This window comes from Saccostrea cucullata, unplaced genomic scaffold (genome assembly GCF_032062105.1).
Source record: "Saccostrea cucullata isolate Sc308-1 unplaced genomic scaffold, CSIRO_AGI_Scuc_v1 ctg200, whole genome shotgun sequence".
NCBI lineage: Eukaryota > Metazoa > Mollusca > Bivalvia > Ostreida > Ostreidae > Saccostrea > Saccostrea cuccullata.
The window spans coordinates 125,485-153,463 of record NW_026928357.1 but is presented as its reverse complement, the minus strand read 5'-3'; the positions used below and the strand labels follow the sequence as shown (position 1 = coordinate 153,463).

The 27,979-nt window shown below is 32.2% G+C and overlaps 3 protein-coding genes across 3 annotated transcripts in view; 1 reads left to right on the top strand and 2 right to left on the bottom strand.

Moving 5' to 3' along the window:
• LOC134277321 (G-protein coupled receptor 54-like) overlaps positions 1 to 27,979 on the top strand; it is a 108,388-nt gene that overhangs the window by 38,802 nt on the left and 41,607 nt on the right. The window lies entirely within an intron of this gene.
• LOC134277318 (uncharacterized) lies at positions 1,230 to 11,663 on the bottom strand. Its single transcript, XM_062759645.1, has 8 exons — positions 11,625 to 11,663; positions 6,953 to 7,056; positions 6,389 to 6,530; positions 5,104 to 5,670; positions 4,534 to 4,835; positions 4,192 to 4,420; positions 3,613 to 3,843; positions 1,230 to 3,342 (listed from the first exon to the last, which is right to left on the bottom strand). Exons 2-8 carry the CDS (start codon positions 7,043 to 7,045, stop codon positions 3,023 to 3,025), a joined length of 1,884 nt encoding a protein of 627 aa, XP_062615629.1. The 5' UTR covers positions 7,046 to 7,056; positions 11,625 to 11,663; the 3' UTR covers positions 1,230 to 3,022.
• LOC134277317 (transcription initiation factor TFIID subunit 11-like) lies at positions 22,218 to 27,826 on the bottom strand. Its single transcript, XM_062759644.1, has 4 exons — positions 27,455 to 27,826; positions 23,664 to 23,751; positions 22,939 to 23,035; positions 22,218 to 22,589 (listed from the first exon to the last, which is right to left on the bottom strand). The coding sequence occupies exons 1-4, from the start codon at positions 27,724 to 27,726 to the stop codon at positions 22,462 to 22,464; spliced, it is 585 nt and encodes a 194-aa protein (XP_062615628.1). The 5' UTR covers positions 27,727 to 27,826; the 3' UTR covers positions 22,218 to 22,461.

The window sequence follows — 27,979 nt, the reverse complement described above, 5'->3', positions numbered from 1 at the left end:
TAATTATCTGTATTACAAACACTGAAAAATGAAAATGTTCTCAAAGTGTTCCTATAAAATAAATCAAGATCGTGTAATTTTTTTTTAATGAAAAGTGCATAGGTGGCTGTAATTTTGTTTTTACTCGTAAAAAGATTCTTGGTTTGAGACGCAGCGAAAAAATTGCGATGAAAATAAAGGAAAAAATAACCTGGTAACATTTTTTGCTTGAAATGGATTGTAAGGTTGAAAACAAAATGTCTGATTAGTAACAACTTCGCCTGGACAAGTATATTACATCCAGTATTTAGAGTTTCTTTTCCTTTTCCCTTTTTATAACCGAGCATTTGTTGTAAGTTTTTGAATTATAATCTGAATTTACTTATCGATAAAATACACACATTTGTATGTAATTCTAACTTAACGAAACAGTCGTTATGGCGAATTTTTCACAAGATACAGAATGTACATTTGCTAAAAATAGGACCACGCGACTTTTTATACAAACGGGAAGTAACTGTTTCTATTTGACCGTGATTGAAGATCTAATTGCTACGATATTTACGATAATTATGAATAGTTTTTTAAGATTTTGAAAGGGACAGGCAAGGATGAGTGTTTTACTGTTGAATTTATACCTGTATTTCATTATATTTCTTTTAATAACGAACTCAAGTCATTGCTGCTGTGACAAACAATATGAGGTACATACCGTAGATTTTCTTTCTTTTTTTTCTTTTCTTTTTTTTTTTTTTCTTTTTTTTTTTTTTACAAAAGTCGACAGGTGAGATTTCTGCTTGTTTTAATATTTATTATGTCAGAAATTATGGAATTTTACAATGATCATTTATTATTACTAATGATATTTTTTATTCACGATGTCGAGATCTACTAATTTTACATGTATGATGAACAGTAGCCCAGCAAGCTGTACAGGTAATACTCATTGACTTCCTGTGTGTACTGTTTGTGTATAGGGATTAGCGCTTCCCACGGTCTGCACGACCATCAATGCCTCGGGGTACCACGCTTGTAAAATTTAGTCCCTCCCATTACCTGAGAAAACCGTACGGTTAAAAATCTCGGCCTTTAATGGTTGATATATGTAATAGCCAGTTAATATCATAACACTATATACATGTATAAATAAACTTGTCTGAAAGAGCATATATTGAAAAGAAGTCAAACTCACTTTACAAACTTTTATTTATGCAAACAAAATTTGATACCTATGCCTTCTGGTGCATGAGGTTAAAAAAGAAACAACATGTCAACAAATAATGTATATATTTATGTACAAAAATGATTCTTAGTATATTAATATTAAAATGTATAATAGAAAAAAATGTATAACAATTCAACAATATTTACTAAGTAAATGCCCCAAATTGCTCGTTTTTTTTTATATATCTTAGAAATGTTAGTACTTAAAGATGCAAAATCATTAAAGAAATGGCACATAAATAGAATTCTTCAACAATTAATAAATAATATATTTTGAGAACAATTAGATATTTGTTGTTCAAAATGGCAGCTTAATTAAGTAATTTATGCAAATTGCACAAATGCCATTTATTACATCTTAGACACTAGATATTGTGTACAGGTTGGGATTTTGTCCCTGGGTAAGTGGGTATACCCTTATTTTCTTAAGAATGTTTTCAAAAAATTATAAGATTGAAATTCAGTGGATTTGTTATATAAAGCTAAATACAGTATAAAATCAGGATAATCAAACAATTTTCCAATTACAGTCAAACCTTGTTATTTCAAACAATACAAAGATAAAATTTCTAGATATCCAAGGATTCCAGATAACAAGGTTTATATACAGAAAAAGGATTTGGGACTGCTATTAACTCATTTCAGCATATCCCAGGTATTTGAGATATTGAAGCTGAATTGTACTAGTCTAAAACAAACAATCCCTGATAAAACTGATGCCGAATTTGGCTTAATTCAGTTTCAAGTGTGATACACTGAGAAATTAAATACTGGGTAACCGATTACCAAAGACATATTTGATACTGTTGAAAATGAGGTGTACGTTCAAAAGGTTTTTAGGATAGAGTTTATCAGCAACAAAAACAAACAAAGATAGATTTAAAAATAATAAAACATATAACACATAACAAATTTTATGGAAGAGATAAATTGCAATGATTATTAATTTTCTTTATATATATGGCTGATTCAGCTTACAATTAATCACTAGAATTCATATAAAAACCCACCAAGGAGTTTTCTTATTCATTCCAATACATTGTAGAATATACTTTCTAATTCATTTATAATCAATAAGCAGGAAAGGTTAAAGAAAAAACAAAACATACATTTGTTATCTATATACCACAACAAATCATAACTCTCAACAGCATAAAGCAATCCAACTCAAAATCTGTGTACGATAACTCAAACTTTAAAATGCAAAAACCTATTTACTTTTAAGACCTAATATTACATATCTACTTAACTATATGTTCAACACTTTTAATCTATACTTTGAAATATATATTGTAAACATACTTATTTGATTGCAAATGAAAGTTGAATACATCTTTCAACAAAAACCTAAAAATCCAATTATATACCTTTGAGTTCTTTCAAACAAGGGCACATGTATAAGATAGTCAGATACATGTATAATCATGTTTATGGTGTAATTTTAGTGCCCAAAAAATGCAAAATAAGATCATTGCAAAAAATAAGTATGCCTACAGTATTTCTACAACTTGAATATACTGATGTCAACTATACACTAAAGAGAATCTGCACACACAAATCACTCCAAGTCCATATTCCTAAATTGCATCAGTTATCTTTTACTTTGTAACATTGATCAGAATTTTTAGTTACAAATCTACCTACTCTCTCCACAATAAAGAAAATATCCTAAATTGTTACGTGAACAAATTATTTATGAAATTTACGAAAAACAACTGATTTTTAAATATGAAAAAAGTGATGGACAACTCCACCAACTTTACAATGTTATAAATACTAAGAAATACTGTACATTCTCAGTGTACTAAAGAAAACTTTTCTATGTAGTACAAGTCTCCTTAATGAACTCGAGTTGAGCCTTGTGATTTTCTTCGTCTCTCTGGGTTTCTCTTGCATCATGGGAAATACACTCGTACACAAGAGGATACCGCTTCATGATAGACAGATGCAGACTCTCCATTCTACCATTCACTTTGCGGTTGATTTCAGTCAGTTGTCTCATGGTGATCAGTTTGTCCATGTAAGAGGAGAAGCGATGGGGCTCCCCTTTGTGGAATTTGTTTATTAAGTATTTCAGACACTGTACTAACTTCCACTGGATTGCTTCTACTTTTTCTGGACACTGTAAAGGTTCTCTGTCTGCAAATCAGAAACAATATTCAAGTTAACTACCTTTACACATCCTTATAAACATTAAATTCACTTAGATGTGAAAAAAATCTGAAACAAAATTAAAGTTACCTCCCTTTACCTATCTTGAATCTTATTCACATTTATATATGTACAAAAAACTTTGTATTTTTTAACTTAACAATCAGTTTTTATGCTTGATACATGTTTTGATAAGTAGGAATATCTCGGGAGTTTTATTAAAACAGTATGTACATTATAGCAGATTTTTTGTTTTACCTCTGAAAGTGATAATAATGGCTTTGAGGACTGCTACTTCTTCATAAGTTAACTTGAGCTTTTGTAAGGATGCAGCAAACTCAATACATTGGTCTACAGCTTCCGGTTCTCCAAAGATCATGATGATGTCATCTCTGGTGAGCTGAGCCTTGGTGTCTGGGTAATAAATGACCTTCATCTCGGTGTTGATGTGTAAATGTTCACCCATTAACCAGTACTCAAAACGGGAAGCTGAAATGAGAAGAAGGATCTATTTTAAATATTTCTCAAGAACTAGAAATTCTTCTGGTTTTCTGGTAATGTCAACATATTTTGACTAATCCTGTTAAATTTTCTCTTGCATGAATATTTTTGAAATACATTACAGAAGGAAAATAATTAGCAGTCTCGGAGAATATTTTCTCTCCAAATAAAGCTAATTTACTGTGATTGAAACTGTGATAATTTAGACATTATACATGTGAAGTTATTTTATACAAGTTGAATACATACAATTGCAATTAGGTATACATTCTACAGCAAAAACAAATTACTGGTAAATGATACATCTGCCAGTTACTTGTTGCTCTGATCACCCACCTTTTATGAGAGCTAATTTGTCATCAGTAGGAAGATCCTCGAATCCAGGAATGATTCTGGCAAACGAGATATACTTGATGATGCCTTGCTGGATTTGTTCAATGGCCTTTTTGAGCATCTCCATGCGACCGTCCACATCAATGCCTGTAGCCAGGTAAAAACTGTTAAATTCGTCAGGAGACAGTAATTTCTTCAAGCCAAAGAACTCATTCTTCATATTGTACTTCTCCTGAAAAGAGAAAAATTTTAATAATTTTCACATTCATTGAATGGGTTTAATTTTCTTTACTTTGAAATTTAAATCACATTTTTGAAAATATATTTCTTGGAAGAACAACTTACAGAATATTCATTATGGAGCTTTTTAATGTAATCTTTGTCAAAGGAGTTGATGTACTCCGGATATATTTGATCCTGACTCCAGACAAGAGTCCATATCATCTGCTCCATTTCATCCACGGACATTTCAAACTCCGACTGACTGGATCTTTGTTTTTTCACTATGGGAACAGTGACTTCCTCTGTCGCTGTGAAGAAATCGGGATCTATGGTGGAGAGCCATGGATCGTCATCTAGTCTGGATTCCTGTAGAGTGGAACGTCGCTTCTCTGCTATCCTGGCACTTCTTCTTGTAGGTGATGAAGCTAAGACAAGAAATTAGTATACCTTAATCATTTTCTAAACGCTTAAGTATTAAACTATTAATGCATTTATTTTCTTACGTAGTATATACAGTCAAACATTGCTAGCTTGAACTTGATGGGAATGATAGAAAACTTCAGGATGTCCAGGGAATTGAGACATTGGGAGAATATGTCGGTTTAGACTTCCAAATCACTTTGACATATCCAATGTAATTGAGATATCAGTGTTTGATATACTGAAGTTCATTTGAAAATTCAGAATTTTTACCTGGATTGTCTAGTGACTCTTTTTTGTCTTCCACCTCAGGACAAACATCTGGAAGGCACACATTCAGGTCTTCCAAAATGTCAAATGAATTTGCTTCTGGCTGATCTAATAAGGAATCGGCAAAATCTTCCAGTTTTATCGGATTCTGCTGTGACTCAGTTTGTGTATAGGATGTTGATAAATCTTCAAATAATGATGTCATGTCGGAATCTGCCAGACAGTCCATTTGTAACTGAGGGGGTGACAGGGTCATGAAGTCTGCAGGAGATGTGATGAAATCTGTTGTGGTGTCTGATGACTGTGATGAAATACTCTGAATGGATCCTCTGTGAGATGTTGCCGTGGACACGACAGAGCTGTCCGACCCTTGATTGAGGGAGTCAGCTGTCTCTATGGAGATGAGATTGTCTAGTTTTGGGATAGAAGGTTCATTTGTGTAAGGGATTTCTAACTGGGGTGTGCCCAGACCAGTTATGTGGTTTATGGTCTCAGCTTTTTGTTTTAGTTGCTTCACTTCCAGGATAGTTTTGGTTCGAATAGCAACAGTGTAACGTCCATGTCTCATAGCTATAGAAAGCAAAGTTATATTGTTTACATGACATTTTAATATGCATTTTAAGTTATTGAATCATTCATTCATTCACCCAAAACATGTAAAAATTAATTTTCATTATTTTTAGGGGGAAGGGAGGGGGCACAACCAAATATTTTCAGTTTTTGGAAGGATGGGTCAATCTCAAGCAAAATTAAAGTTCCTTGGCAAATAAAAAAGGGTCATCATTGTAATCATTAGGGGGCACAATCATAAAGTAGCAATTTTTTCTTTAAAACTCTATATAAGCAAATTTATATTGGGTACATCTGCACTTAGCCCGGTTCCTGAGACCATGATGCATATGACCACACACAAAGTACTTCCCTTGACACTAATCAAAAGTCATTGTCTTCTTCTCTTATAAATACATGTGTCTAACTTGTTCAAAGTACATTATGTATATATGAATAACCTTGTCATGATTCATATTTGAATTTTGTGCAATCTTTTAAATCTTATCCAATGCCAAATGGCTAAAAAGAAAAGAGGATAAAAATTAAAGTTACATAATTGTTCAATTACATTCTTGAAGTATTTTAAAAACTTATATTTACTGGGTGATAATTTTATGCAATCATGTGTTTTAACCCCCCTCTCCTAAAAGAAAATAAAACCCCTCTCCCCCCCTTCCCCTGAAATAAAATTTATTTTAATCATACTGGATTGCAAAATTTCTATAAATATACAAACCATCTCGTGACATTCCCAGATTGAGACATTTCTGAAGCCGGCAGTACGAGCAATTTCCTCTCTTCCTGTTGATAATTTTACAGTCCTTATCCTTTGCACATTGATATTTATCCTTCTCCATAACAGCTCGGCGAAAAAACGCCTGAAGTAGATAACAAAATTGAAACAATTTGTGATTAATTACTTTTTGTTGTTTGAATCTTTCCCATTTAAAGCCTGAAAATTGTGATGCAGACAAATATATTTTTAAAATGCTTTCTTGATAATGATATTGTCTAATCTTTAATAAAGCATATATTGTATGTGTGCAAGTCTGAATAAGTTTCAAAAGTTTGAACATTTTATTTTACTGGGTGAATTAGAATTCCTCTTCACATTTTCGGTCACTCCATTTTCCGAGATAGCTCAAAAAAAATTCCTATAACTACAGTGCATAACTAACCTTTAAAATTGATTTTTTTTTTTACTTTGAAAACATCACAGCAAACAGTCAGAGATAATTTACCCATAAGCCCCCAGTGTTTAGCTATTAAGGTAAATGTGGATACTCAAATGAACTCTGACCTTGCAGGCTTCGCAGGTGTTGAGTCCATAATGAATCCCTGAGGCTTCGCCATCGCAGATCTTGCAGGGAGGTAACTCCAGGGGCTTGTACATTTTGTTGGATTCTGAAAGAAAATTCACAGAATTTAGATCCTTTTTGTCACCTAGACAATTATACCCCTCATTTTAGCAATATGCTCCAGTTTATCATTAAAAGAATTAAAATATTGGCTTGAATTGTGCAATCCTCTTCAGGTATTTGTCAGTTGAAGTAAAGTTTTTATTCAAGTAACTTATATGTAGTTTTCAGAATTAATAGTTACTTACAACTCTATTCATGCAGTTTTGAAACACAATTGTAAAGCAATTGAAATTGTAAATGAATAGCAAATTGTGCAGATTTTTACTATGCAAAGGGCAGATAATTAATGTACAGTGTACCTAAGCCTATTTGTAATGCTAATAATTTCCCTAAAAAAATCACGTCTAATAAAAAAATATCCTTTCTGTCATTTAACCACAAACAAAACCTAGGAGAACATATGATAAATTACTGGTAAGAAAATATATCCATTTAATGGTAATTGATTTATGATTACACAAAAACAATCGTTCATTTGCCACAAAGTTTTCCGTAACACAAAAAAAAAATCAGATATACTTTAAAGCTCCGAACATTACTTTGGTTTATATAACTGATTTATCAGAAGGAAGGCACACATTTAAGCACGTGTATATTCTGTAAACACACTGTTAGTGGATGCATAACTCAGTACCTATGCACTGAAACTTTGCCTGGTTCAGTATAACCTGATTTTCTGTGTCAAGTGTATTATAGCATACTGAGCATACACCCAGTGTACGATTACTATCAAGTTTATACTTACTATTAATACCCCATCATCAATCACACTGACTGCAGTGTTTATAGGCCCGTAATTAAGTTATAGAATTTAAAAACCGTTTTTTGTTGAAGTTCAGACAACTGTAATTTTTCAGTTCTGACTGGGGCATCAATTGTTTTATTTTTTCAAACAAAGAAAAATGATATTTTTGTACATTTTAAAATTATATATCAGCTGGTACATTTAAAATGTCGTACGTGCACTTTCATCCTGCTGACTTGAAAAAAAAAATTCAGGAAAAAAAAAATCTGACGAAATCCCACATTTTTGGATATACTAAGAAAGGATTTTTTTCTCAGTCATTTAAGGAGTGATGCATACATTATCCCAGATTTCATTTGATTTTTCATCACATCTATCTTTAGCTGCTAGTAGAATTTCTGGTGACAGTTGAAGCATAACAAATAATGGTAATTAATGGGGAGGTGAACCACCTACTTCCATAGGCACCTGGCACTTTATAAGGAAAATTTCATTTATGTAATTCGATGATGGCGTCATGGTCTATAAACTTGCCTTACGACGTGACATATATATTTCACACGTTTGTTGTCACACGTACATTTACATTGCCCTGAAGTGGACTTTAACTATTCAAGTTTTTTATTCAAAGTATATATTTCCAATAATGCTTAGCACGTACAGTAATGATTTTTCTTTAAGAGCTATAACTCAACAGTGTATACACACAGTAAATGGTTGGTCTTTTCAAGTTAATGTAAATATTGTACAAATACCCTCACCCTATTTACGTTATTTGGAGTGGACAGTAGCAAGAATTACCCAAATAAAATTTCTCCTCAAGAGAAAATTAAAGGAAAAGGCTTTTTATTTCATTTCATTTACTCAAGCTAAAATTTATCAATGTCTGAATGTATTTTGTTTTCAACTTAAAAAAGCATATGTCAATACGTGTATTAATTTTTAACATATATTTAATAAGCCTAAAACCCGCTGACAGGGGATTCTGAATATGTAACCATGCATGTAGGTCAGTAATAATACAAACTTCACCTGACCTTCAACATGTTCAATCAGACATGATCAGAATACAGAGTATCTGTATCCGACTAATTCAGCATGCACTCTTTATTCCTACAAAATGTCTATATTGCAAGTCTACTACATGAACAAGTATAACTCATTTTTTTAAACACATTTTGTATTTTCCAGATGTTATTTCAAAATTTCCAAGTTTAATTAAAACTGTACTTTAATTTTGTCCCCTAATATAATCATGCACCAATTGAAATTTTGTAAAATTATACTTATTAGTAAATTTTCAATGTGAAATTTGCATGTTTTTCAGTGTATTTTTTTTTTTTGTAGATATACATTGCCCATTCTGACTTACAAGGTGTGAATTGTTAATCCATAACCCATATATTAAAAGTATCATATTTTGAACAATATATAAAAAGGCCTTGACCTAGAGTAATACATATACTGACCTTCCTCTTATTGCGAACAATCATTTTATCATTGTATTAGCGTTTATTACAAAAATCAATGAACAAGGAGGAGCAAAACTACTTTTCATCACAAACTTTCTCCGGGCTTTCTGTCTATTTCACTATAAAGGATTATACTGATAACAAAACGCTGCGTCACAGGATGAGCTAGAGCCCTGATAAAACAAGTAGTGACAATAACATTCATACACTTAACGAGGAAAAACTGGGTTAAACCTTTTGATAAGTAGAGGTCTACAAAGAGAACGATATGTCTTTTATTTATTTATTTTTACTTACATGTCGCTATTTTATTTATCATGTTTTATTGCATAAAAAATCCAAAGTTTGACAAATTAATTAAGTCAGACAATGACTTATGACTATTTTGTGTATTATGCATGTGTGTCATTTAAAATAAAAATAAAAAATTTGCCGAAATTAGTCCGTTTTAAAAACGTCATATTTACTGTATATACTCTTTTTATATACATTTGTACAGTAAAAACATTTACAAAATTTTATAAATTTAGACACACACAGAAAAACACATTTACAAATTTTCATACTCAGTTAATTACTCATGTATATTGAAATGTCTTATCAAAATTTCATAAACTTATTTTCATCATTTCATCATATCTCTCTCTCTCTCTCTCTGAGTTAAACTCATTACAGTATTCAAAGTAAAAATTAAGTACAGTGCTTGCATTCAGCAACAAAATGATATATTGGACCACATCCATGTACTTTGCCTTATGATAAAGCGGATGCTTTGAGGTTGATGAAGTGAGGGACATCTGACAATGGCAATTAACCTGCCCAGCTACTAATGCTTACTCTCCGCACAAACTACCTCATACCTGGCCTGAAAACATATACCCCTTGCTTCTTTCCTTTAAAGGGGTTTTATTAAACCATGCAATGTCTATCTCTTCCTTGGAATTTTCCAGCACTAACAACAGTAAAAAACTCCAAAAAAAGTACAAAAGGCCCAGAGGACATAATGCTCACCTGGGTAACTATGATTCCCTTTGTTCTTCATCAGATTTTTTCCCCTGCATGTTCCTATAAAAAAGCTAATATATTGTGGCCCCTCCTAACCCAAAACCTACTCTGTAAAACTTTGGTCACCCATTTTGTCCTACCTCTGGGGGTAAAGATTTTAACAAAAAAATGAATCACACTACAGGATGATGCTTTCATATTAATATGATTAGATTTTGTTGTTCTTTAGAAGATTTTTCTTGCATCATATGTATTTCTATGTAAAACTTTGATTATGTCCATAGTAGCCCAACCCTACCCCTGGAGGTCAAGTTTGAACAAACTTGAAACCACACTACCCTGGAAAGCTTTCATTTAAGTTTTTTTCTGGCTTGTGGTTCTTAAGAAGAAGATTTTTAAATTATTCTACCAAAGTTTACTATTTCTTAATTAACTCCCCTTGAACAAAAAAGTGTTCCCCATCATTTGAACAAACCTAAATCCCCTTTACCCAAGAATACTCTGTGTTAAGTTTGAATGAAATTCTCCTTGTGGTTTTGAAGAAAATGAAGATGTGAAAAGTTGGCAGCAATAAATGACAACAATGCTAAAAATGGGACAAACAATTAATGGACAATTTTGATCAAAAAAGCTCACTTGAGCCTTACACAGTTAACCCAATTTAAGCTCAGGTGAGCTAAAAACTTGGACATCTCTATTCAAAATGAACAAAATGCACAGTAAATGAATAATTGTGCCAATAATGCATTTCTCAGTACAGAAATTGTCTCTGTAGGGATGCATTGCTTTTATCAGTATACTGAAGTTTAACACTAACATATTTGCCCAAATACTGTGTATTTTGCTGTACTTTGTCCACGATCTCACATGCAGTGTCTTGAGACAACCTGAGCAAACACTCGCATATTTATAAAGCATAATAGTATAACAGTACTATATTGTATACAGCTTTTGTACCAGCTTTTGTCACATTATACTATAAAACTAAATATTTACTCCATGTATCCATATCAGTCATCATATTTCTAATACTCCGCATAGTTCACTCTTTTGGACAATCAATGTTGCCCTCAACCCAAATCAAATAATATCACATGAATATATGTATAAATTATAGTTACCGTATAGAACTAATAAAAGTATGCATACAGCCATACATTGTATTAACTACAGAGTATCTACAATAACATGTAATGTAGAGTGATACACTGTGATAAGCAGGGTACCTAAGAAAATGAGATATTTACTAAAAAAGAAAATGACAACTCAAAAGTTTTGATTCGAATAAAAGATACATTCATTTCTTAAAAGTTAAAGTGAAAATTTTACCTGCTAAATCGTGCTTTTCTTGATTTATTCTGTAGAATTGTAAATCCTATCTCACACGACTCAGCTATTTGAAACACATGCGCATTGACAGCCGGTTAACCAAAGTGCTCTTGAGGTACCAAAAGGGGAGTCAAATTCTTTTTTTTCCAATTTTTGAATCAGTTTAAATATACCCCTAATTTTAAAACAAATATTGTTTATTCAGTTATATATTTTATATCTGCAGATTTTTAATATTTCAGAGTTTTTGCTGAAATCGGTCATGGACATGATGGGTATTTCATAATACTCGTGACGTCAGTGACCCAGTTTATTTGCAAACTCATTGTTCAGATGTAAACAAATTATGAATATTCATGAAGGAAAAGAGCGGCACATTTAAAAGTTGGCATATATATATATATATATATGTTTATTCACCAATCAAGGGCCCACAGGGGGCATGAACAATTATTACAAAATGATAACATTGATTACAATTCTATATTAAGGATAATGTAACATGACTTGTGATTAAGTTTGAAATTGAGAAGTGCATCACCACACTGGATCAAAAGCATAGAAACCATAGAATGATAAAAGAAAACACAATTAAATAAAAATGATAGATATAAGGTAAATTAAAAAAAAAAAAAATCTTGTAGTAATGGCAGTACTCTAATATAAAACTAGTGCATCTTGAATACAAAGGGCACCAGGGGATGATACCTCTACACAGCCAGTCTGGCAAACCTGTACCCTAAGTATTGAAGATGGTCATTCAAAAAAAAAATCATTTAAGTATTAACAGAAATAGTAATTTCAATTAATAAGTACTTAGCATATAATTAGAAACTTAATGCAAACTAATCTCTTGGAGTTAGTTCAATAGATATTTGACATATGCATACCCACATACACAAACACACACTTACTGTTACACAAATCCATGCATACAAAAATAATAATTTATATACAAATATATGTATGTATAGTATATATTATAAACATACACTTATTGTTACACATATCCATGCATAGAAAAATAATAATTTACACACAAATATATGTATATATATATAAACAAATGGTACTATCCTGTATAAATGTAAATCTGTGATCTTGAAGGTAGCATACAATTAATGTAAAGAAAAGGTAACTTGGATACAGAGGGTACCAGGGGACGATGCCTCTGCACAGCCGATTATACTGGCAAACCCGTACTCTAAGTATTCAAGACACCCATTCTGACTGATTCTGTACATTTAAGAAGGGAATGAGGGGACACATTAAATTTCATATATATAAATGGAAGGGGTGGGTTGATGGGTTTGTCATGATTTGATGTCCACCAATGATGTATTTTTTTGTATTGCCTTACTAGAATACACTGATTTTATTAAAATAAAAAATAAAAAATGAAATTGTGTCTTAATTAATTTAAATATACAGAAATGTGATATATTTTCTTTTGAAACGCTAATTTTAGCGATTTTTTAATGAATCTATGTAGTAAAATACTTTTCTGTCAAAACAGTGGCGGATTTAAGGGGGGCGTACCCGGCGCCCCCCCCCCCTAAAATTGTCAACACGTAATTAAATCACATGCAGTTTCGTCTAGAAAATGTAAATATGTATACTTGGTAGACCTAATTTTTACCCTACAAAATCTCTGGAATCCAGGAGCTTCCGGGGACTTCGTCCCCTGGGCCCCCACCAGGGCTTTGCCCTGGACCCACTGGGGGCCTCAAGGCGGCCCCCAGACCCCTTGCCTACATTTGGCGCCCCCTCTAACTTCAATTTCTGGATCCGCGCCTGCAAAATACACCATCTTGAAACCAAGAGCCTATGATGTAACATGTAAAAATGTAGGGGGATAGGGAATGAGGTTTCCATAAAACCTTGAATTCAAAATCTTTATATTTCACATGAGTGTATGCATGGTGGCAGGCTTGGGGTCAATTACTTTGAAATGTAATTAATTACTTTCAAATACATTGATAATTTTGTCAATTACTTGCAATTACAATTACATTGATTTTTTCAAATGTAATTAATTACTTTCAATTACTTTGACAAATGTAATTAAATACATTTCAATTACTTCGAGTTTTATTTTTATAAAAAAAAAATAAAGATTTTTTTAAGTAAGATTTTTTCTATAGCGATCGAATTCGAACTTTCATTCAGTGTTTTTGTTCTTGGGTATGATAGGGGTTCACACCTGGTCAAAATTAGACCTTTACCTTATAATGAGTGTGACACACTGTATAAACAAATAAAACATTATGAGACAATTAATTATTGTACAAACACAAGCCCATGCTACACCAGTATGGTGTATGGCAAGATCTTTTTTGTTACTTTCTCAAATCCATATTTTTGAAGGAAATAAATAATATCTATCACAATTCCATTCATTATTTATATCTATCTTAAAATGAATAGAATACAGGTAAATCTAAAAGGGGATGTAGTTAGTCTAATTGCTGTAAAACAAATTAACTATCACTAAACAATCATCGTTATTTGGAAGTGGGAATAGGGAGAACTGAGATTTAAAAAACATGGGAATAAGTAATATAAACCCACCAGTATAAAACTATGTATCAGTATAAGAGACCTTTTTAAATATAAACTTTCATTTTGAAAAAAAGTAATTGAAATGTAATTGAAAAGTAATTGAAAATACATGACCTTTTTCGAAATGTATTTAAATACATTCAATTACTTGTAATTGAAGGCTCGCTCAAATACAAATTACTTCCAATTACTTTGAAAAATGTAATTAATTACACTCAATTACAATTACTTTATTCAATTACCCCATCCCTGCATGGTGGTGGTGATTCTAAAAGGGGGGGGGGGGCTAATATAATCAATCGACTCTTCGTATTATTTTACTAGGTACATATGTACGTGTCCATGTGAAGAGGGGTCAAGGCTAGGTAATCTTTCGGCTTTGCTTTTGCTCGGATGGGTCATATTTTGACTTACATATGTTTAGAACAATATTGTGTTAAATTTGTTTAATCATTGATTTCACAAGGGATGCTTACTCATCGGCACCTGATCCCACCTGTGATGGTTCAGGCCAGACGAGGGTGCGTGTCTTTGCATTCTGTTCACTTCTGGTTTAATGAGACTAGTAATTAACTGTAATTAAATGTTACCTTTAGTTTACATTTACGTATACTGTCAAAATTTGAACAAATGCGGGTCAGGACTACGTTCCGACACCCCACCCCCACCCCACACACACTCCTGTAAGATCTGCACAAGTAATAAATTCAATATAAAGATAATAATATTGCAGAGAAAAGTGTTGATGATAAATAATTTTTTGGCAAGAAATGGATTTTGTCGAATCCTCGACCCCCCAAAAAATCAATTCTTGGAGGGTTACTTTTATTTTTTTTATGATCCCTAAAATATGGGTGCACATGACACCCGTATTATATAATAAGATGTCCATGCATGGGCCACATCGCTCATCTGGATCACGTTGGGCTTGCTGTATTTCATACTTCATCAGTAGTTTAAACTAGTTTTCCTCCATAAAAAAAGAACACATAAATGTATACCTCTGTAAAACTTCACCATTTGTGACTTAAACCTACACACAGGAGCCTTAAATCTTTTTTTTTTTTTTTTTTTTAAAGAAGAATCTTCACTTCATTTAAATATGAGAAATCATGGACATGTATGACTTGTAACATGTATGGCTTATCGATTGCTTTGTTGATTTGTTAAGATTTTCATTCCTAATTATATTATTTCCATTATAAAACTTTGTTCGTCAAAGTTTTCCCACATTAAACGAGAGAGAGAGTGATAGAGAGAAGGGGGGTAAGATCGATGCGAATAAACTTAATTAAGAGTACACTATCTTAGATTGCTTCCCCACTTTGTGTCCAAAATATACGTAAGATTTAATAAAATCATTTTTTGGGGGGTGTGTGGCCGTGGGCCCCTACCCAAACCCAAAACTGCCCCCTTTCAAAATTCCTGAATCCGCCACTGGCTTTCTTATTCATATTCACTGATCACGGCTTTACAGATCTTGTCAAACTGGATTTTAAACTTGCATCTTAAGACATATTCTACAATACGTGTATATGATACAAAAACAAACGAAAATTTTTATCAAAAAGCATAATTTTAATATAACAACCAAATTAAAGTCATGTTTATTTAAGTAAAAGTTAATAAGTTTAACAGTATATATTTGAATTTTTCGTTCAAACTTTCAAAGTTTTGTAAAAAGTAAGAACTGTATACAGGTAGATTAAATTAATAATTAAAGGTATTCAAATGAACTTAAAGATAATAATTTTCGCATCCTTTACAACCAACACATATCAAAAAATAGAAACCAATCCCATGCGCTTCCATTTTTTATATACACCTTAATCATAGTCTTGATATTTTCATTGTAAAAACTGATGGTGTGGGTACAGGTCATAAACGAGAACAAAATTCCAGACTACAGCCTTGACCTTCCTCAAATCAATATACTTTAAGGGGATCAGCATGGGATCCTTTACCTGCACCAAAGTGCACGTGATTTTGAGTAATATTCTAATTTTAAATTTGCTTGCGTAAGATTTCATTCATAAATGTGCAAAATAATTTCCGGAGAAAAATCGGACAGTTGTAGTACAATCCTTGTGTTTGCAAATCTCTTTTGGTGTCTGAAAGAGACATTCGGGCATGAAAACGACATTTAAATAATTTGTTTCCTATTCAATATCGAAATTAATGTACATAAAACATTTTTTCTATTAAATCATACAGACAGACATTTAATATGTGCATGTATCGTTTTGAAAATGAAATTGATGTTTGCATATTTTTTCCTGAACTTTTATTATGGATTTCATCGTGGGTATCATAATCGTATATATGTCTTTTTTATTTTAATTCGAAATGGGGGAGGGGGTGTCAAAAAAGGATGCAGGATTTCGCGGGAGAGGTTGCAAGAGTAAAAAAAAATTGTTATTGCAAAAGAAAAACAATAAATAAATGAATACAAAATAATGGGGGTGGGTGGGTTAGATTATAATGGGGGTGGGTGGGGTTAGATTTTTTAAGGTTTCAATTAATGGATTGTAGAACCAAAGTTAATACTGTATAACCCAAAAAATTCAACCTCGATTTACTTGTAATTACTGTGTTGTTAATTTAGATTCACACCAAAGACAACAAGAATGCCAGAAAATGTGAATAAAAATATTCCTTTCAGTCTTTTTTTGTGAATTCCTTTCAAAGAAAACTGAAACAGAAAAATGGTCAGTTTCAACCTTAAAATCGCTTACAACAAAATTGAATTTAATAATTTTGACTGACATTGCATTCTTGTCCAGTGCAATTCTTATTAAGATAAGCTGTTATAGTAGAACATGTAATTCTCACATAACTAAAGAAATTTACTAATCAGACAAAGGGGACACATATCTATACATTGTGAATTAATTACAAAGAAATCCTTGTCCAGTCTTTTTTTGAACGCTTTTTACAGAACACGAAATAAAAATAGTGTTGATTTTTCAATCATATTTTAATTGAATTGGACTTAATTTATTTTGATTTACATCAATACTTATAACTGACGAAAAGTCTTTCGACACAAATACTTGTAGTTATTTTGATTCCTATCAAAGAGAACAACTATGAAAATGTGAATTAAAAAGAATACCATATAGTCTCCCCCTCTCTTCCCAACATTCAGCTGCAGAACACAGAATAGAGATAATGGGGATTTTCATTTATCTTTTGAATTCAATTTCGAGGTAAACTGACCAAGTTTATTTTGATTCGTCAATTTGCAAGGCATTACAATATATTGCATTGTGTTGCAGCAGAGTTCAGTATCGTATAATAATATTTTTACATAGACATGTACAATTGTTTCTTTCTTTCTTTTTTTTTTTTTTGAAAATAATTTATTCAAGAAGTAAAACACATATTATATAATATGTACATTTTAAAACAATTATATGAACGATAACAAACCATTTTATAAACAAAGTATAAATTAAAACATGAAGTACAATTATTTCAGTTGACACTGTATCCACCCTTCTAAGATAGCCTATATATACATTTTTCTTTTGTGACTGATTGTAAGTTGGAAAATTTGCATAAAGTAAGTTTGTTACAAATTTCGATAATTCAAATTATGACCCTTTGAGCAACGTAGATAAAACGATCTTTGCTCTCTGCTTTATATTATGCAAATGTTCAGTCAGTACTCACGGACCAAGTTTGTAAACTATTTAAGACTTCAGAGAGTAGTTAATGGTCGAAAGATCAAATATTCAAGTCAGAGTGACGAATGGTAACGTCTCGTGTGAACTTTGGTTTAAGTATGAGTTTATCTCACTACATATAAGTACTGCTACATACAAAGCAGTATTGAAAAGCGCTTGATTGTTGAATTTTAAGTAAGTCCACGAATTTTACGGACAACCAATTCTCTTGCAAATAAAACCAGAAGTCTCTGTCGAGACTGAAGCTCTACTGGTTTGTACTTATAGCAAAGGAAGAGAAAAGTACTTAAGCAGTTGGAAATTGAAACTTTTCAACATCAATAAATAGAATGATCCTTGATTAAGCCTCTTTATGTTCTTAGTGCAGTCTACTTGCATGCCACATTTATATTATAATCAGACTAAAACTGTATTTGGAGAAGCATTTTGAAAGAATTTCACAGAAATTTCTATTTTTAGTAACCACGGCAACACCGTTCATCGAAATCAAAAACCGATATACAGAATTGCCTATCTTAGTGTAGTCTACTTGTGTGCCAAGTTATATTGAAATCAGACTAAAACTGTAGAAGGAGTAGCATTTTGAAAGAATTTCACAGAAATTTCTATTTTTAGTAACCACGGCAACACCGTTCATCGAAATCAAAAACCGATACACAGAATTGCCTATCTTAGTGTAGTCTACTTGTGTGCCAAGTTATATTGAAATCAGACTAAAACTGTAGAAGGAGTAGCATTTTGAAAGAATTTCACAGAAATTTCTATTTTTAGTAACCACGGCAACACCGTTCATCGAAATCAAAAACCGATACACAGAATTATGTATCTTAGTGTAGTCTACTTGTGTGCCAAGTTATATTGAAATCAGACCAAAACTGTAGGAGGAGTAGCATTTTGAAAAATTGTTTACAGACAGACAGACGGACAGACAGACAGACGGACGGACGACGGACGCATTACTATCGCATAAGCTCTTCTGGTCTCTGACCAGTAGAGCTAAAAATTAAACTCATCAGTCAAAGACGATTTTTGCTTCTTTTGGATGTTTTGCGCATACCAAAACTTGTCGGTTGATGAAAAATCATCTATATATATAACTTTGTTGAAAAGTCTTTCGACACAAATACTGATAGTTAATTTTGATTCCTATCAAAGAGAACAAATATTTTAGAAAATGAGAATTAAAACCAATCCCATCAAGTCTGGGTTTATTTTTAAATTTTCTGTCGTATCGGAGTTTCTGTTTACAGTTAGAAGACTGAAAAAGGACCCCCCCCTTCCACCTACACGCTTTTGTAGGTGTAACTTGATTTTCTTAAGAGACACATATTTTCTATATTATTTATATTTGACTAAATTAGACACAATCCAAAACCAAAATAACTGTTGAAGTCTTAGTATAAGTATATACATGTACAAGAAGGCCAAATAACTGACAGATCAAGATTTCCAAACATTCTTTTACATCTGATTTCTTTTAGATTTTAATTATGTTGTAAAATTTATATTTCTTGAAATTTTAATGTATTTTTAATTGAATGCTTTTCCTGATTTAAATATTTAAAAAATAAAATTAAAAAAAAAATCACGATCCTAGTTGTTTCAATCTCCAATTTCGCAATCGTCTAAATTTTATTTTCGCACTTGGGAGAATGGACTCAATATTCAAACAGCAAAGAAAATCTAACATGCAGATCAATACAATTCTGCATATGAGTATTTAGTTTATAGAACGGGGCCAAACACTGAGATTTCTAAAGATTTACAGAACCCCACAAGACGGCTCGGCTAATCCCCAGAACGTTCGGTCAATAGAAGTAATATTATATGGGGATTTAAATTTCATATTTTAGCATTTTATTTTTCTACTCGGGGTGAAATGTGTTGAAATCTATCAAATAGTTCCAGGCACTGTAAGAACTATAGATAAGTTGATTCTACGTGACACGTAGGGTGCAAAATATTATTGTTGTTTCACGATGGAGAGACAGATAAAATCCATGCATGCATGTACATTTCTGCCCCTCCCCCAATTGCAACCACCCTTGCAAGATTTTTTTTTCTCCCCCAAAATGTACTTTTGGGGTGCAATTAAGTTTCTACATCAACTGATGTTGAGGTTTACCATTGTCTGAAACTTTTGTTTTTTTTTTCTTTCTAATATATGAATTTTGTATTTACTGCCACCCGGTAAATTCAAAATTTACAACATGACATATGTACTGACATCGAAATCTTTTCTATGATGGTGAAAATGGATTTTTGAATATAGATGCAATCATCATTTTTTTCTTTACCTCAACCAAATTATAAAGCAATATTGATCGTAAATACATTTGATCAAACAAAAAAAATGGTATAATCGAGTTTTTATTGAAAAATCTCCCGTGTCTATTTAATAGTCTTGTACAACAGTATTTTGTTTCGCATATTTGCAATTGACAACGGGGGAATCTGGTCTAGCCGTGCATTTTCAATATTGACATACAATGTCATGTACTTTTAATTTAAATCAGGGCATAATGTCAGACTTATCACACACTCACTCCATAATCAGAGTACAGCAAGCCATTAATTTTCAATAAGTACCAACTCTTCTAGAGTAAAATGTACAGGTAATAATATTAATAATATTGTTTTGGTTTGTTCCCCCCAGAACAAGACAAAGATATATATTAGTAGACTGTTTTGACCACAACTCTAATTTGTCTGTCACAAATCGTGTCTGACTTTGTCAGACCTCACAAATGTACTAAATCACAATTTTTTGGCCCATGACCTGAGAGAATATCGACGACCTCTCCTGAGGGCGACAGACACATTTCACCAACTACATGTAGGTCATAGATTGGAACCGTTTTAATGAATTGGAACTTCAGCTTCAGTTTGATATTGTTTAATTACCAAAGTAGTGACATGATGTTTGCTCAAGACTGAATTCACTTTTTTTAATAGTGAATGTAATTTCACTTTATACAAGGCAGATGTAATTTACAAGTGTGACAGTCCAACGAGTCAACTTTCCTCTTTATACCCCCCCTCCCCCGATTTTTATTTTCTCTCTGTTGAAGTTTATAACTTTTTTTTCAAATAAAAAAGTATTTCTTGTATAATTTCTTTTTGTATTTGCTCATTTTCAATACTTTTAAGTGAAAACAACAACAAATTAACCCAGGACAAAAAATCTTGAGTGGTGGCGCATTAAAACACTGCCACAGTAATCAATTTTATGACATAAAAGGGGAAATAACTCAAATTTCTCTTTTCCAGGTTGAATAAGAAAAAATGAATTATGCCACTTTTCATACATCATTAGCGAAGGGTTTCCGATCCGAAATCTACAAATAGTGGCGTGCAATCTTCAAACAAGTGAAAAATTCTCGAGAGGGACGTTTAACAACAAACAAACAAACAATCGTAAATTTTATTTACTTGAATATAACCGTATGTTGTGGAATTATTACAGTTCCGATACAAACAAAATGAGTAGATTTTGGATTGGAAACCCTTCTAGCGAAGATGCTTTTCATACATTGTGAACATTAGACCTTTTGTTAAAAAAAAAGATGAAGATTCAGTAGATCATTTTGTTGATAAAAAATAAGTTAGGAAAACATTATTTTAATTTTTACTTCATTAAACAATTGATTTGTCATCTGCCTTCTAGAAAAATGTGCAAAACGTTGGAGCTTACTAAATATATGGGTACATATGTTATTGATACTACTTATTGATGAAACGACAACTCTAGTTGAAATACTAAAAAAAAGTATTAGCTAGTTACTTACAACATACAAACAACCAAACTAACAATAGATCATTGTCGCAAACCACGGCCAAAATGTACGATCCTCTCCCATTCTGGCCGTGGTTGACTTAATTCTTTTAGCTCATTAAATAAATGCAAAAATGTTGGAAATTACTGAAAATCCAATCACAGTAAAGAAAATATTTCTTGTGTACTGTTGACCATTTGTTGATTTCAATTGCGATGAAACAAAACTTGCTGACTGAAATACGTCACAAAGAGAGGCGTAAATATTAGTTGCTTTTTGTGACAACAGCGGGTAGCAGAGACAACCAAACTAACAAAACAAAAAGTTACCTCAGTAATACTAAGCTTGTTATTTAACTTATCAGAACTTTTTTTCTCAGGGTAATTTTACAATACCACATTAATTAAATAATTGTTTGAAAAACTCTCAGTTCTGTTTTTAATACATATACATTCATAAATTAATAATATGTAACCTGAAATCAATCCAATATTAAATATGATGGCAATAAAATGATTGATGACATCCCTGAACTTCTTGTACACAAGTACATTACCCATGCATTCCATCCCTCCACCCCCTACCCCCTCCTCAAAAAGCAGTAGGAACTTCTCACTACAGTGTAGTACACTTCAATATTCACCACAGCCAGCACCATTATAGCAGTATAGTAAAATCACAACATAACAACACTGAATTTCCAGCCAATAGAAAACATGAATGCTGGATCTGTGACAAAGCTACACTTCTTCAGACATCACAGAAGTTCTTTTTTGACACCTGACTTTTTTCGTCCCTGAGTTCTTGGTATCACGTGTTTAGTAAAACCTTTTTGGACTTAGACAGACTGTCCCTTTTTCGAATCCTGCGCACCGATTCTCGTAAATGTTTGGGTTGTATTGGTCCAGTCTCTTTATTCTTCTCCATGATGTCCAGGGCTACAACAGGAAATTAAATACATTAACTGATACATCTGTATTTTAATGCTAACATTCTGTAGCATAATATGCTCTCAGATGAGTGTAATATTATTTGCTTTTTATGTGCAGCTTATTAAATGAAAAAAATGTTTTAAAAAATTTAATAACAATCTTCTCAAGATTATTGATGAACATATTTAACTTGCATATGCTATTAGCAGTAGTATACAACCCATCTAGCTAAAAACAATAGAAATATATTGACCTATCCCCTTAGAACAATGCTAAACTTTTAACGATACAGATACATAATTTTGTAGCTGATGTAGAGGGCTATATACACTGTATAATGTTTTCTTATTCTTACCTTCTTCCACCACCTCTCCGACAAAGACTTTGGCAATCCCAGCCATCGCTATGACAACATTATGAGATACGCTGGTCCTAGTTATGGACTGCATCAGCTGAATGAGAAAAGGAAATATGACTCTTCAATCTTCATAGTGTGTGAATTAACAGTAAACTCACACATAAACATGTTATAAATATACCGGTAATTAAATCATTCAAAGAAAATTTTTAAAAGTACAGGTAGGTCAAATTTGAATATCACGGAGGCTGCATTCTAGGATTTTGCGTACGGTAAGACAAACAGCTAGAGTGCATGCTAAATAGCACAGACTTGATACTCAAATATCGAAAAAAGTATGCTGTACATCATAAACTATTTTGAAAAGTCAAAGGTCAAGTTAAAAGGTTGTCAACCAGGGTGTTTTCAAAAGCCATTGTGTGATCTTGAAGATATACATGTAGATAATAAGGTCTGACATAGAATAAACAGACAGATGGACAGGCAGAAAGATGCAGGTAAAGTGATCCATAAGTGTTGTTCTGCTATATGGGCCATCATAAAAAAGGATGGCAAACACTCCAAAATTAATGATACATGTACTTTATAGTGGGATTTTTTTCTTAGGTACACTTAAAATATTTGAAAATGACATTACAAGATATATGCAAGTGCATTTTACAAAACATGACTAAGGGAGGTAATGCTATCCACCTTGTCTTTCATTTATAAGACCTGTTTACCCTTTTGATTGCAGCCCTTGGAAAAGCAGCTCTTCTGAACATCTCGTATCTGTTTAGCTGCTCCTCTGTAAAATTGGACACCAGAACTCTACAGAAGAAAATAAAATAAAGGCTTAATAATAATACAAAAATTCAGAGAATATGGAATATCATTTATATGCTAATAATGAAAGTTTTTTTCCTCTTACATGAAATAAATATAAATGAAGAAAGAAGGATATAATGATTAATTAAGTTAAGAAAAGCACATGCTGCGAAGTTTTTAAAGTTGTTTCTGTGTATGTTGAAAAACCAAAAACTCAAATACCGGTATTACAGATATGTTGAACTGATTTGGATGTCCCAACTCCTTACCCATTAACTATTTTACTCTTGATATCTTGAATATCATGGATATGTAGAGGTTTTTACTAGTCCCACTGACTTAGAGATTTTACTGTAGGTCATTTTAATTTGTTAGTACCATCAAGTTTGAGATAACAAGGTTTAACTGTATGTCATTCATTGTTTTCATTTTAGTCAGACATAAGAGACTTGGAGTGAAGATAACTCTAACACCTACTAAGTAAAGATAACAAAAAATATCAAATTTGTTAAAAAAAAATTCAAAATCAATCAACATAAATCTCTGTAACATTTCTCTAATAGATCTGCAACAAAGTTGTAAAATGTCAGCACAGTAGTGTCAGCAGATGGAGATGCAAAATTCCCACTTTTTAAGGGGGCCGACTATAGTTTTATTGTGTGAAAACTACAATAGCGAAACTCTTCATTTTTATGCCATAGATAACTTACATTAACTTTAGTGTACATGCAAAGTTTGGGGGAATTAAAGGTATTTTTGAGGGACCGTCTAAAATCCATATACTATAGGATTACTGAGAAGCACAAATTTTCGTGGGCATAAAATTTCGTTGTTTTGTCATCAAAAATAGTTTCGTGGGCATTTAATTTCGTTGTTTTGAAAGTAACCCTATTCAATATATAGTCATATAAAATTTCGTGTGGGATTTAATTTCGTTGAATATTGTAAACAACGAAATAAACCTTTGTTTAATCTCTCTATTTGTGCTTTTACAGTATATAGTGAAATGCCGATTTTTAGCACTTTAAAGCAAATTATACAAATACTACAATAGACATTTTGTTCAAACTATAATATTTGATGAGTAATACTATATTATACAATATATGTAAGAAACACAAAATTCCACCGTCTTGTTACCAGAGGGGGGATCTCAAAATGCAAAAAATTAGCAAATTTTACTATTTTTATAGAGTATTACACAATATGACGTAAACAATGGATTCACATGAAAACTTAATAAAAATATTGGAGATATTCTCAAATTTCTATGTTTGAAATTTCAAGAGCGTATGTTTATTACTTTTTCTTTAATAATATTTTTATTACCCCTTTCTTTAAGAGCTACAGATTATCATAACGTCAAAAACACACTGCAACGACGTCAACCTACCTATCAATTGCAAAGTCGGTTAAAAAATCAGTTATATCAAATTGTAATTACATTTTTATACCTATAATTTCTTAATTTTGTTTAATTTTACTAATTAAGCAAAAAAAGTTGCATTTAAACAGTAAATACGCTTCATTTTACTATGATGCGCGAAATATTGCGCAATGGAAACTATAGTCGGCCCCCTTAAATTAGCGTGTGCTCTGACTTTCCCCAGCTGCTGAGCACATTTCAAAATATAAAAACTCTTGTCAGAGTAGCTGCAGAACTTTAGCTCTCTGCTTGAGAAAATTCGGACAGATAAAGCAGAGAGCTACAGATCCACACGTTGTAAAAACTTTTGAGTTACGCCGCTGATGTTTTGTTGCTCAATTCAGGTATTTTTTCTTGAAGATTATGATTTTTTACGCTCTCAGAATGGTATCCGATAAGTAACCATATATATTTTACTCCAATTACTGATACTTGATTTACCTTTCAATGTTCAGAAACAGTCCTCTATGGATTTGGAATATTGATTTAAAAGATTCCCATTTTTACGTCAACTTCCACAAATCGATATACATTTTCAGCATTTTTCAGCATAAATCAGCATTTTAGACTCATTTTTCTTACCTCTCAGGCCATTAAAAAGGTACCATTTTTTCACATTCCTGTCACTATCAATTATCAAATTTTACCTTAAAAAGCCAATTAGAAATTAATTTTCACCTTTTCACAGATTTGTTTGACAGATTTTTGACAGACTGAGTTTTTTTCTTCTGAAAACTAAAACTAAGTATCTATACAAACATAATAGACAACTTAAGTATGAAATTCTAGTCAGAAAATTGTCTGTGGTAGGATATTAAACTGAAAATTCTACATATTTAGTCCCTTTCACATAAATTGGTCAGGTGTTTTATCCAAAATTCAAAAAAAAAATATTTAGTTAAAAATTTATGATTTTTAAACACTTGGTGATGTACATCGTTCACATCCCCCCATCGAAAAAAAAAATTGAAATATTCTGCAATCTTAGACTTTTCATAAATTAATCTTTAAACTGATTTACTTTAGCATTTTGTCACATCGTCAATATAATTAAGAATGTTTAATACAAAATACTAGTACATTAAAACCTTCCCAAATGTGAAAATGATACTGTTCCTGTATTTCAAGACATCTTACACGAATAAATGAGAATAAAATTATGCACTTTCAGTTTGAGGAAATTCTGTAAGAATATTTCTACATCTGAGTCACTTTTAAAATATTAAGACTTTTATTTGTATTATTATGTCTTAGCTTAACATTTGAGATTTTCAGTTTGAGGAAATTCTGTGAGAATTCAACATTTTTTCGTAAGGTCTTAAAATTATATTTGCCTAGATATAGATATTTGTTGTTTCACCTGGGAACCCATCACTTAATATTGAGGCTGCCGCACAATCAATTTTAAATCGAAAATTTGAATCTTTTCAGAAGGGACCATTCTTTATGCCTCTTAATCTATGTGATCTCAAACGCATGTGTTGCAGCAGCAGCACGTTTCTCCATGACTTCGCTTGAAATTCGTTGTCCTCCACGCCATTACATGACACTATCAATCTAATCAAACTTCCTTGAAAAAAAAGCACACTCAAGGGAAGCTATTCTAGATCATGGAAATAATTGTGATAAAAGCTATGGATTTCACGTATCAGCCCCTGCAAAATCTTAATGGCGGAAATTTCATAGCTGGCAAAATTTCTTGTACAGGTGGTTAATTTGCGCTAGTTTTTCGGCTCATTTGTGTAAACTTTTCTCAAGTAAGTTGTTTTTTTGACAAGTTTTGACGTCGTGTGACGTACTTTCGATTCTTCCCTTGTGTATTTTTATATTTTTCAAGTGTTTTTTAATAGAACAGAGTGGATAAGATGCCCCTGTGTCACACCGTACACACTTTCCAATCACATACAACAGCTTCAAAAATATTATAAGAAGTGTATAGAAGAATGTTTGACTCAGTATATGCTTATTTACTTTTAAAATGTAATTTTTATGAGTCCACGTGAAAACATTAAAATTTAATAATCCTTTGCGGTGCATAGCAACATGGTGGCTAAAACATAGCAACAACTTACTGAAAAAAATTACAAACAACGATATGCAATCTCCATGCCACAAAACTATCGGCGTTTGAGTGGGAGGTCATTTTATTTGACGTCATACTTTCGTGACTTAAACGGCTAAGGCAGTAACTGCGCTCGCCCCAACGGTCGCACCGACACCGTAGAACATATTATTACCAACACACATACAACAGCTTCAATGAATTGTATAACTACTAACTGCATTTTTAGTCTCTCTTCTTCTTGTTTTTCTCGTTTATGCTTATATGCTTTTATTTCTGCCTCACTAGGTTCATATTTCCTCTTTTTCTCTGCCGAGTCTTGCTTGCTGCTTGGTGACACACTTGACGTGGAGGGTTCCGAAGAGGCTCTTTCATTGTCTGCTGCTGATTCTTTCTTTGAACCTTTCACTGGGCTTCTCTCTGTCTCTCTGAGATTCTGTGCTGTTTCTTTTTCACTGCTCTGTTTTTCTGACAGCGATGTTGACGCCATGTTGCACAATCAATGTAAAACAAACGCTCGAACACTTCAATTTAACTTGCGTTATGAAAAAGCGTTTAGGAGACTATTTCTTGTTTACATAAAAAGATTACTTAATATCATAATTAAATTTCACTTAATATTAAAAACTAGCTATATAATGAGTCTTCAACAAGTGTATTACAGGAAAGGCTTAAAAAAGAACGTTCTTAACTAATGTAAACTTCTTCTTTCGTTTCAAATGAAAAGTGACTGCGCAAGAATA